This window comes from Ictidomys tridecemlineatus, chromosome 4, assembly GCF_052094955.1.
Source record: "Ictidomys tridecemlineatus isolate mIctTri1 chromosome 4, mIctTri1.hap1, whole genome shotgun sequence".
NCBI classification, from domain to species: Eukaryota; Metazoa; Chordata; class Mammalia; order Rodentia; family Sciuridae; genus Ictidomys; species Ictidomys tridecemlineatus.
This window is the reverse complement of record NC_135480.1, coordinates 187,268,077-187,280,663: the sequence shown is the minus strand read 5'-3', so window position 1 is coordinate 187,280,663 and position 12,587 is coordinate 187,268,077. Positions and strand designations below refer to the sequence as shown.

The following is a 12,587-nucleotide window of genomic DNA, read 5'->3' as shown; positions in this document are numbered from 1 at the left end:
TAAGTCTTCAGATACTCCCAGCCTTCTTACGTTCTGTTAGGAGCCCAGCTGGAAAGAGGTGGTAGAGTCAGACTGGTAACTGAGATGAGCTTCACAAGGGGATGGCTTCCCAAAGCCCTGGGCAGCTAAAGGAAATCAACAGGGATGGGGGAGAGGTCAGGGGCTAACCCAGCGTCAGGAGCCGCCCCTGCCACACATCATCCTAAAGGAGCCCAGGAAGGAAGTGGTCAGAGAAAGAACTGCAGCAAAGGCTGTAGGGAGGGCTTCAGGCAGGAGCTCTGGCCCACCCACCGCCCCACAGGAAGGGAGACTGTACAATAAGTGCCTTGACCCCACTGTCCCCAGACCTGGCTCTCCTGCTGGTGCCCTCCATTGACAGGCCCATCAGGAAGTCCAAGGGCAAGAAAGCCAAGCTGATACAATGCGCAGAGGTCAGCCTCGCGGGGCACAGAGCTGAGGTGGGCAGAGAGGGGCAGTGTGAGGTAGAGAATTCCATACCCCTCCCCAAAACTTCTGCAAAGCATTTACTGTCTCATTCATGAGCTTTTATGCCATGCATATCCTAAGAATTGAGAGGGGGAAAAAAAAAGATAGGATGACTCTGTCAAAAACAATATTTGATAGCTCCTATCATTATAGGAAGGCAAGATTCACGGATTCGTTCGCTCAAAGATATGGTAAAGGAAAGTCTTCCATCTGCTTGAAATGTGAAGAGATGAACTAACGAATGAAAATTTAGAAAAAAATCAAATGCCAAATGTTTTCTTTGATATCAGGAGGCTGACTCATAGTGGGGTAGGGAGGGGGATCATGGGAGGAATAGATGAACTCTAGATAGGTCAGAAGGGTGGGAGAGGACAGGAGGGGGCAGGGGGTTAGCAACGATGGTGGAATGTGATGGACATTATTATCCAAAGTACAGGTATGAAGACACGAATTGATGTGAATACACTATGTACACAACCAGAGATATGAAAAATTGTGCTCTATATGTGTAATAAAGAATTGTAATGCATTCCGCTGTCATATATAAATAAAAAATGAAAAAAAAGTGTGTTTCTTTTGAAAGTAGCAGAGAACTAAGAGTCTCATATCACAGACTATGACAATCATCTGCCAAAAAGAGTAACTAAAATTTTTTGATTAAATCAGTGAACAACCTTTAAAAGTGCTATGCACTTCCACAGATCTCCATTGATTTTAAAATCTCTCTCTAAATAAGGAGAGAATACAGGGGAGGCCAGGATTGATTGGGAGGTAGGGAACAGGTAAGTCATGGGGTAATCTATGTGGAGGGACTGGTTCCACCCCACAGTGATGCAGGAAGTGACAGCAACTGGGCTCCGCGTGCACTCTGCATCTTTGTTATCCATGAAACCCTAAAACTTAAAATGTAACATGGAAGAATAATCTGGAGGCAAGAGATAGGGAAAGAAATGGGGAATCACAATTACCTTGTTGGATGACTTGCCCCACCCTGCTCCATAGATGCTAACCAAGGTCAACTGAGTTATAATAAATAAGCACCAATATCTGTCTATCCCAACACACACACACACACACACACACACACACACACATACACACACACACACACAGCAGCAGCAGCAGCAGCAGCGATATGTCACTTGAGTAATCCGATCACTCATGAAGCATTTCTTAAACAAAAGACATTGCAGAGTTTAAAAAAAAAAAATTCATGAGACAAAATATCTGATCTAACGTCAATGTCTTCCCATAATGGCAGTCTCCACCTTATTCCCAGTCAAACAGGTTTCGTGGATAGAGCTGTGTCCATTTGCAAATGGGTGACAAATGCAAATCCTTCAATAGGTACAGATTCTATTTTGCATAGTTACTGCTTTTTTTTAAGGAAGGCTTATAAGCAGATAAATATATTTCAGGAACAAGCACAAGAATACATAAAATTTTCAGATAAATTCTCCTCCATAAAAAGCAGTTAAAAAATTATGGACTCTTTTCTTTAATATTTATTTTTTAGTTGTAGTTGGACACAATATCTTTATTTTACTTATTTATTTGTGGTGCTGAGGATTGAACCCAGGGCCTCGCACATTCTAGGCAAGCGCTCTACTGCTGAGCCACAACCCCAGCCCTGAAATTATGAACTCTTTAAAAAAAAAATAAACAAGTGCAAACTGAATTAGCAGAGTCAGGAAATAAACTGAAGGTAAGAATAAAACTTTTACAGGGCTGTGGCTATAGCTTAGCAGTAGAGCACTTGTCTTACAGGTGTGAAGCACTGGGTTCAATCCTCAGCAAAAGAAAGAAAGAAAGAAAGAAAGAAAGAAGGAAGGAAGGAAGGAAGGAAGGAAGGAAGGAAGGAAGGAAGGAAGGAAGGAAGGAAGGAAGGAAGGAAGGAAGGAAGGAAAGGAGGGAGGGAGGGAGGGAGGGAGGGAGGAAGGGAGGGAGGGAGGGAGGAAGGAGAAAGAAAGAAAGAAAGAAAGAAAGAAAGAAAGAAAGAAAGAAAGAAAGAAAGAAAGAAAGAAAGAAAGAAAGAAAGAAGGAAGGAAGGAAGGAAGGAAGGAAGGAAGAAAGAAAGAAAGAAATTGTGTCTGTCTACATACAACTAAAATATATTTTTAAAAAACTATTTCAGACATGAAAGCTACATTAGAATGAAATCAAAATCGCTTTAAAAGACAGTCAATTACCTATAGATTTTTAAAGATAAATAAACTCATGGGTAAATGAAGGAAAGAAAGCAATTTAAAATGAATAGTTATGGCAACCCTAACCGTGAGATGTCCCTCCCGTAGATATCAGAACAAATAGATCTTTTTAAAACTGAACACCAGGAAGAAAATATCTTTATGAAAAATAAAGGAAAACACAAATTTCTGGTAAAAAAAAAATGACCATTGTCTAGGAAAACCCAACAGAGTGACTGCAGTGAGAAATATCACAGAGAAGTTACAAAGCTTTCAGTGCTTAAAAATAATTCTATCAATGACGAGTCAAAAGAATAAAAATAAAAATCACAGGGGCCAGGGAGGGAAAGTAGAAAGCAAGCCACCTACAAAGAGGAGATATCAGGCGAGCCTCAGATTTTTCCAGAGCAGCAGTCAATACCAGAACACAATGGAACGGTGTCTTACAGAATTATGAGGAGGAAAAGACAGGATTCTATCATTTTATATACAATTTGTTTGTTTATAGAAGGAAAAAGAACACCTTTGGTCCCTGCTTAAAAATGAATCTTCCAACTAAATACTGAATCAATATAAGAAATTCAGGAAAGAGTACAGTTAACAAAAGGGCTGCTGGTGATCTGATTCCATTTAGATCCAAGAGGGCTGCTAAGCCAGAAACATGAGCCTGCCTCAGGACCTTTGCAACGGCTCTTCCTTCTACGGCGAGGCTCACCCCTCACTTTGTTCAAGTCTGCTCAAAATCTCCACCCCAGGATCCTGTTCCCTGACAACTCTACCAAAAAGGACTCTCCCCATCCTCCTGCTTCATTTCTATTCTTAACGTTTACCACTGTCTGACATTGAACTTTGCATGTACCGTCTGTCTCATCTAATTAAGTAGCATTTAACGGTTCACTGCTGTGTTCTCTGTGCTTGGAACTGTGCTGAGGATGAAAAAGGTACTCAAAAAAAAAAATGTTGATTGAACAATAAATGTTTCAAAACTGCAAATGCTAAAAACCTTGGAAACGTCAAACCAACAATACAACGGCCACCGTTGGTAAATGCAGGATGAAAGATTTCCTCAACCTTAAGAGTAAGCAATCAATCTACCAAGTCTGAATCCGACAGATTCTAGAAAAGCCTCCTTGAACACTTTTAAAAGCTGAAGAGATGTTTTGAGTTTTGCCTTTGTGAATTTTATTATCTCTGGCTCCGGTTGGATCCTTGTATTTTACGGCTGGCTAGTGTTCTCTGAGACTCCAACAAGTAGTGAGGACCAGTGACCACTGATGGCATCAATGCGGGATGCCAGACTAGCCAACAGAAACTTCAGACATAAATGTATAATGTGGCTAGGACTGTCGAGGATTGGGGGGGTCGTAGGTGCTCTCGAAGGTTAAAGGTGGTGATGTGAGATTTTTAGAGACTTAAAATGACCTGGAAAATTTTATAATGTGTATATTCCCTCACCCAGCAATTTCATTTCTGGAAAATAGTATTCAGATTCATTTTCAAGGTTTACAAGGATGTTCGTTGTAGCCTTGCATATAAGTTTCCATCAAAGAGGAGCTGATTTGGGCCAGGCATGGTGGCACATACCTATAATCTCCACTGCTGGGGAGGCTGAGGCAGGAGGACCACAAGTTCAAAGGTGCTAAGTAACTCAGTGAGACCCTGACTCTAAATAAAATACAAAATAGGGCTGAGAATGTGGCTCAGTGGTTGAATGCCCCTGAGTTCAATCCCCAGTACAAAAAAAAAAAAGGAGGGGCTGATTAACTATATTCCCAAAGTAAACACTAAGCAATTAATAAAAGCAAATGAAGTAGACATGTGTATATTGATACATAAAAGTATACACAATATAACAGAAGTGGAAAAAGCAAACTGTAGAACAGTCTATGGCATCCCATAGGTAAAAGTGTCACCCACATTAACCTATGTCATTATTTGTTCCCAACTCTGTGTTTGCAGGAAGACTCTCTGGAAGGATATTTTCAAACTGTTCTTGGTAACCACCCCTAAGACTGAGATTTGAAGGAAAGAATGGAAAATGGGGGAAGTTTACTTTACAAACTTCCATAGCATGCTATTTTTTAAAGCCATACATTATCATAAAATTTAACTTTCAAAACCTTTGCACACTTCTTTTGGGGATGCTGATCCTGGAACCCAGGGCCTCTAGCATGCTGAGCGTGTGCTCCACTCCCCAGCTACAGTCCCAGCCCCTACATGTGTGTTTGAACACATTTCTTTAAAGCTCACCATGTGCTGAACACACAAAATGCCACAGGACAGGGTTAGCAAGAAAACCAGTTCAACAGCACCTCGCCTCCATAGTCACATAGGCCCAACGGGAAGGTCCTTGAAGATAGGGACAGGGGAGGGATGGCCACCATTTATCCGGTACATAGAAGATATTCAGTAAATCCTGCTGAGCAAGCGGAGAGCTGCGTGAGCAAAGGAAGGCTTCTGGTCAGGACCTGGACTGATCTGTGACCCCAAGTCCCCACCACACCCTTTCATAGCCCAGTTTTGCTCATTTGCAAAACCCCACATTAGAGGCTTCACCATCTCTTCTGGATGCCTTGAGCTCGTTCTGTGTCACAGGTGCATGTGAAAAACAGGTACCTGTCAGCCGGTGGGGCACATCACTTCCAGTCTGAGGCTGCCATCCGTGTCCTCAGAGCCCCGGGGCTGCAGGGATGGCAGTGATGGAAGACTCCCTGTGTTGTACTCTCTGGGCTGCTTCTCAGCCCACGCTGTTTGGATGACTGCTCCAGAGAAGTGTGAGGCAAAGCTTCCAAGTGGCGTCTCATTAGTAACTGCCTGTGCTGAAGTGTGTTCTCCCAAGCACATCAGCCCCACACCCCGCCCACAGGGGAGCCAGCCTCGGACCTGCCATTGCCGGATACTTAGGTACTGCCCCAGAACACGGGCACTGAACGCAACGCGACACATCCCTGCCTCTGGCTCTCCAGGCGTGAGTCTTCTCTGATCCAAACATCCCGTAAAGGACACTTCAGTAAGAAAAGGTTGAGATCCAGTCATTTGGTGTCCTGGTTGCTTATTTATTATCAGATGCTTTTCTTACTGAAGAAGCTCTTGTTTTTATCAAAACCAATAATGCTCAGGAATGCATGACTGTCTGTTCTTATTTTCACTTCATTTCCTTTCCATTGACAACCTAGGATTACACCCAACTCAGATGTTGGCACCCAACCAAGGTCTGGCTTTGAAAATCGATCGTCCCCTCTCCTTGAGCTCTGACACGTTTTCCATGTCATGTATTTTAAATCTCTTCAGAAGAAAAGATGTTTTCTTTCTTTTTTTTAAATTTCTGAGTTGTGGTACCGTGGAACGCAAATCTCTTTGGTGGCCCTCTGAAGCACTCAGGGTGAAATCCAAAGTCCCTGCATGGACTATCTTACCCTCTGTGATCTACCTGGCCTCCTTCTTCAGTCTCATCTCGAGTCCATCTTCCCCCACACTCCAAGCTCCCGCAACTTGCCAAGGTGGCTCCTGCCTCAGGGTCTTAGTACAAACCCTGAATGCTTCTTCCCTTCACTTCTTTTTTAAAAAATGTTTTTAGTTATAGTAGATATAAAGGTATATATACAATACCTTTATTTTATGTGTGTATTTTTATGTGCTGAGGATCCAACCCATTGCCTCATGTGCTCTAGGCAAGTGCTCTACTACTGAGCCACAACCCCAGTCTCTCCCTTCACTTCTTACCTGGACAATTCCTACTCATCCTTCAGTTTTCCAATTAAATATTAGCTTCTCACTGCATGTCTGTAATCCCAATGACTTGGGAGGCTGAGGCAGGAGGATTGAATGTTTGAGTCCAGCCTCAGCAACTTAGTGAGACTCTTTCTCAAAGTAAATAATAAAAAAAAGTTGGGGCTAAAGCTCAGTGGTAGAGAACCCCTAGGTTCAATGTCCAGTACCAAATAAAAACAATCAGATTGTCAGAGAAGCTTCTCTGAGCCCCTAATCTAACCTACTTTCTCTTCCTGTTATTTTTTTTGTGTGTATGTGTGTGTGTGTGTATGTGTGTGTGTGTCCTTTCCTTTTGTAGAAGTTATTGTGCCTGGCTTACTAGTTTGAAATTTACCCCTTATTAGACTTCGAACTCCAGATGATGAGAATCATGACTATTTTATTGACCATTGCTATTCTCGACAAATATTTGTTGGCTAAATGAAAAAAATAAAAAGTGAATGTCATTTCCTCTTCTAGTTAATTTAGAAGGTAGACACAGTGAGTGGAGGAAACCAAGTCCCTTTCTCACTTATAATTCAAAGCAACCTGTGTGCTACAGGGGAGATTGGAGGTGAGGATTTGGATTGAGGGCAAGTACAGGACTTGGCACATGGGGACTAGTGTTAGACTCAAGAAAGGAAAGAAAAAAGTGTTATTCGGAAGGGGGTGGGGAGAATTAAAAAGCTATTTATATCAAGGAAGTGGGGCCAAGAGCAGATGGAAATTGGGGAGGTATGTGAAAGGTCAGGAGGACTTTGGAACGTCAAGTGGAATGGGGAAAGTCAAGGCCAGGTTGATGGGGTGAGAAGGAGGCTGTTGGACCCTGAGAGGGAGAGGAATCGTGTGCACAGGAGTCGGAGGGCTGGACAGGCCTCCTGCAGCAACCTTAGCTGGGGTCCAGGAGAAATGGTGGAAAGTTCCAGGGAAGCAAACTCAACGCAAGCCTTATGCTGTTCCACAGAAGGAAGTGGCCATGTGCTCTGCCCAGGGGAAATACACCATATATGACATGAATAGCAGAGCAGGAGGATGAAAGGAATTGCCCTTTAACCCTACACAGCGAGGTGACAGGGTCAATCTCCTGTTACAGACAGCCTAGGAAAACAAATGAGGAGCCAGAATGGAGCAGGCAGAGGCCACGTTGCCTGGTCCCCTGTCCTGTACACCATGCCGGCTGCCGCTTCTGACTGGCTGCCCACAATGACCATGGTGACTTGGGACTGTGCTATTCTCACTGCCCTTTGGGACATTCTATTTCTGTATAATCTCAAAAAAAAAAAAAAAAAAAAGCTAGCTGCCAACCTGTTTCCCCATAAAATAGTCATAACATAAAAAATGGTCATAATAATAAATAACAGATTGTAGTTACAGAAAATAAATGATATTAAGTATATTTTGTGCTAGGCTCTAAGAATCTCACACACACTAATTTATCTTAATTAATGTTCTCAAAAAACACATGAAATAGTTACTATTATTATTCCCATTTTCCAGATGGGGAAAATGAGGTCCAGAAAGATTAACCCCCCTCAGCAATGTGTTCAAGGACTCAAACCCAGATATTCTGACTCCAGAGCCCAGCTCTTAACTGCCCTCTAGATTTGCACATAGCTTATAATTTTCAAAGCCCTTTAGGAGATATACAAAAATTATCAGATCCTCTCAGTCATGCTTAGTAGGGAGTAAGAAATATCTTTGTCTCCATTATACAAATGGGGAAACTGAGGCTCAGAGGTATTAAAATATTGGCATAGGACATCAATAGCACTAGTAGCAGGTAGGGCCTGAAATCCACCACTCCTAAGGCCACACAGCATCTCTCACCTTGCCTTAGCGAGCTTGTTGGTGAGGATTAAATTGCATCCACGCGATCAGATACACAGAGAATAAAAGCAGCATCTCGGGTGTATGGGGCTTAGCATGAAGGTCCTGATACCTGAAAACATGACATTATCTCCAATGTGAAATGTGATTTCATGCGGCTCCAATGTCAGGGAGTATCCGTGGGAGGAGATCAGGAAGGGGAGAAGCTGACCAAGTGAGCGGGGCTCTAATAGCTGGCTCCAAAATTGACCCTTTCAGGGAGCGATTGTCGCCTGTCAGAGTGGCCCTGCTGCGGCAGCAGCTGGGAGACTGACCAAAAAGCAACGCAGGGATGCAAAGACAGAGGAGAGGGGAACCCTAGCCCAGACCCACCGTCAGGGGCCCTTTATTGTGTCTTTTTCTGGGTGACGCCTCTCTTGTCTTCATGCCACCTCCTCCCCGCCCCTCCCATGCAGTGTGCGTGGTGCCAAACCTTGTAATTGAACCTCTGGCCGCCTGTAGTACATTTCTTGTCCCTTTTCTCCATTACCCCAGAAGCAAATCAATTCTTCTGGGTCCTCCCCTGGTTTCTGGTAGCCAGGACATTGCAGCCTTGGCTCCTATACCCACTAACTCATCATCCTTCCATTACGCGCTTCGCACCAAGCCACATTTGCTTCCGATCCGCAGTGACCGCCCCCCCCCCACCTTTTTAACTGCAGTCCAATAATGCTGACAAGGGTGGGAATCGGAAGTAATGGCTCTTGCGGCCAACTCCCTGAGCAGTCTAGGGGACGCCTAGAACGTGCTTCGCCCCTTAGCAGCCTCTTCCCCGGGGAGGCCCTGCAGGCCAAGGGGAGCCGCACCAAACCCCCCGCACGCCCGGGCTCCTACCCCTGGCCTCCAGCCGCCCAGGCGGCTGCTATAGAAACGCGAGGCGTACACTCTGGGCTGAAATGAAACACCCATGCTGGACGGGGACCGAGCCGGATCGGCCTGCTGCCTCGGTCACCATGGCAACGAGCCGAGAGGAGGCAGCGAGGAGGCAGCGAGCGGCGCACGGCGCGCGCGGCGCGGGGATACTCACTCCATCGCGGGGCTCCGGGAGGCCGGGCGCGCTGCTGCGGGGCTCTCGGTGCTGCTCGCTCTGCCCGAGCCGAGCGCGAGGTGGAGCCAGAGTCGTCTGCCCTCCCCGCCCGCACCCTCCTCCCCTGGAGGGTTGAAAGTGAACGCTCAGGCTTTCTCGGCTCCCAGCCTGCGAATAAAACGGGAAGCAATTGGATAATGTTGTTCGCCGGGCGCTAGACAAGCCACTCCACTTCGGGGTTTCGGGAGGGAGCGCGCCGGCAGCTGCGCGCCAGGCGATGGGGCCACCCGCGCGCAGTGCCCAGGCGCCCGCCCGCGGCGCCAGGTGCGCCCGCCGTTCCCTTGGGACAGGCGGCGCTGCGCCGAGCCTGGGGGCAGCAGCGGGCTGGGAGGGGGAGAGGGGCGGCTGCCACGGGTGTGGCACAGCCCAGAGGGCGCAGGGACATAATTGAGTCATTGGCAAGGTTGCGGCTCTCGCCCCATGGAAGTTGCCAAGAGGCTCCTGGCCTCTGCAACCAGCAAGGACAGCCCCCAGTGGGCTGGGCACGGGCTCAGGAGCCCCGCTGGGCCAGCCCCGCGGGCATCTGTCTGAGTTTCCCAAGGAAAAGTCCAGCTGCGCTGCGGCAAGTTAGTGTGGTGTTTCATCACTTTGGTGACCCCACGTCCTTCCCCGTGGCACTCCGTATTCGCGCCTGCCAGCAAGATGATTGTCCCTATTCCCTATTCTTGAAAAACAAAAGCTATATTGAATGCGATTTCCCAAATTACCGCAGCCCCCGCCCGTCGTAATCAACTCCTCTGGGACGTGTATTCCCTGCCCCCCCCCCACCTTCAGGGAAGCCTGTGTCAACAGTTTCCAGAGCGGGAACCTGTTCCCCTCCAGGTGCCCAGCGGCTGCGATAAAAAGCACCTGGGACAAGCTTCAAGCTTCCCTGGTATCTTACTGCCCAGTCCCTGACTTGGCATCTACTGGGTGCTGAGGAGGCAGCACGAAGCATATGAATAACCATCACAGTCCCTGCCCAAAGTGGAGCTCACCAGCCAAAGTGGAAAGACAACGCACAGACAGGAGAAAAACAAAGGCTGAAAATATTGGTGTAAAAGTTAAGTAATAATGAGCCTGGGAGGCGGGGCAGGAGAATTGCAAGGTCAAAGCCAGCCTCAGCAACTTAAGCAGGCCCTAAGCAACTTAGCAAGATCCTGTCTTAAAATAAAATATAAAAGGGGCTGGGGATGTGGCTCAGTGGTTAAACGCCCCTGGGTTCTATTCCCAGTACAAAAAAAAAAATTAATGAAAATATTATGACAGTAACCTAAAAAACCTGGTATTGTACGTTTTGTGTGAGTTTCACAGTTAGTGACTTGTAGCTTTACAAAGCTGTTTTTGAAACATGCTCTGATGGAGAATAAATGGGGAGTGGACTCGCTTAGGTGAGGCAGGAGGGGGGGGGACTTCCCTGCTCCACTGGCCTGAAGAGCAGAGGCCAGCCAGCAACAGCGGATGGCCATAGACGGAAAGAGAGTGCTACCAGGCCAAGGACTAAGGAGGCCAATGCTAGACCTTCTAAGTGGATTTCCTGTTCCCCTTTTCCCTCTGGAAGGCGAGCACAGCCAGACCCCGTGAAGGTTCACTGAGCCGCCTGTGGCTGGAGATTCTCCATCAACTTCAGGTTTCCCTTCACAGTCTCTAGTGTGGATTTGGAAACCCTCAAACCCTCCCTCCACCCCTGTCCCTCTCTGTCCACCATCCTCCCTCTCCTCTTCCCCTCAGTTGTCAGGCCTCTTGACAGAATTGTCCACACCCACTAGCTTCCTGTTTCCTCCCTGTAGTAGATTAAGTTCAGTTGTGCATAATGAGGAGACTTGCCCAGGGGAGAGGGTTGATTTTCTACCTTTTTAAAGGTTCAGTAATAAGCAGTCCTGGGCTAGTTGAGTAGTTTTGTTCCCAGAAGAGTTAAAAGACCCAGGCTCTTTCAAAATATTGCTCTGTCATTTGTGGTCTCCCTCCTAATTCACTTCATAGTTCAACTAGACTGCTCTAGCTCCAGCCATCATATCTGCATTCCATTCAGCACAAAGGTAGAAGGAGTAAAGATGAAGGGACAAAGGATGTATATTAGCTTCCTCTTAAAGAAGGCTCACCAGAGGCTGCCTCAGGGCATTTTCAATACATCTCTTTGTCCAGAATTCAGTCACATGGTCGTATTCAGTTTCCAGAGACACTGGGCAAAATGGACTTAACTGCACAGTCAAGAGGCTAGCAAAAAAGGGGGGGGGGGTCCATTCCCATGAAATAAGGGGAAATGGGTATTAAAAAGCAATCAATCGTTGCCATACTCCTCACTTCTTAGCTTTCTGGCTTGTGCCTCTCCACTGCCACTACTACCGCTCATCGTAAAGTCCCCAGTGTCACATACAATGGGAACACCCCAGTCCCCTGTTTGTGTGGCTGATGAGCAATCTCTGATATTTTCACCACTCCTCGTTCCAGTTTATTGGCTCGAGTTTACTAAAACTCAGGTGGGCTGAGGTGTGATTTACATACCGTGGAATCCGCCCTTTTCCCGGGCACAGGTCTGTGAGCTCGACACCCTGCGCAGTGCTGACCAACCACCGTCCAGATAGGCCATCCCCATCACCCCCGACAGTCCCTTCCAGTCCCTCGACAGTCCACGCACTCCCCTACTCCCAGCTCCACGTTGTTGCTGTTTTTTTTTTTTTTTATTTTCCCCACAGCGGGACATAATGGAGCAGACAGACTTCTTTCACTTTGCAGAATGCCTTTGAGATCCATCCACGAGACAGTGTCGTGTATAGATGGTGCCTTTTTATTGCTGAGGGTTCCACTGTACAGACGTACCAGACCTTCTTCCCTTACCATATCTAGATTGTTTCCAGATTGTGGCAAATTTAAATAAAATCACCATAAACATTCGTGCCCAGGTCTCTGGGTTGACAAATGTCGTTTTCCGTTGTGGTTGTTCTGGGAAAACACCTGGGGTCGCGCTTTCAGTTCTGAAACACTGTCCTCCATGATGTGAAGCCAGGGCTCTGGCTACCCCTTTTCCCGGCCTCTCTCGTTTGTACCAGTGCTCCGTGGGGGCTCTGGCCAAAGCTCCCTTGTCTCTTGCCATAGGCACCCTCCCTGAGCAATTCCACCCACTGCCATGGCTTGATTTAACCACACCTATGGTGCTCATTTCAAAACTAAGCCTGTAGCCCAGACAACTCACCTCAACTTGTAAAGTGCACCTCCAAGGCCACTGTAGCCGC

The 12,587-nt window shown here is 46.7% G+C and overlaps 1 protein-coding gene across 1 annotated transcript in view; it reads right to left on the bottom strand.

Moving 5' to 3' along the window:
• Window positions 1-9,786, bottom strand: part of Palm2akap2 (PALM2 and AKAP2 fusion) — a 457,555-nt gene extending 447,769 nt beyond the window's left edge. The window contains exon 1 of the mRNA XM_040286143.2: window positions 9,316-9,786. Coding sequence (XP_040142077.2) covers window positions 9,316-9,771 — 456 coding nt within the window. The 5' untranslated portion in view covers window positions 9,772-9,786. The remainder of the gene's footprint in view (window positions 1-9,315) is intronic.
• Window positions 9,787-12,587: the final 2,801 nt, after the last annotated feature.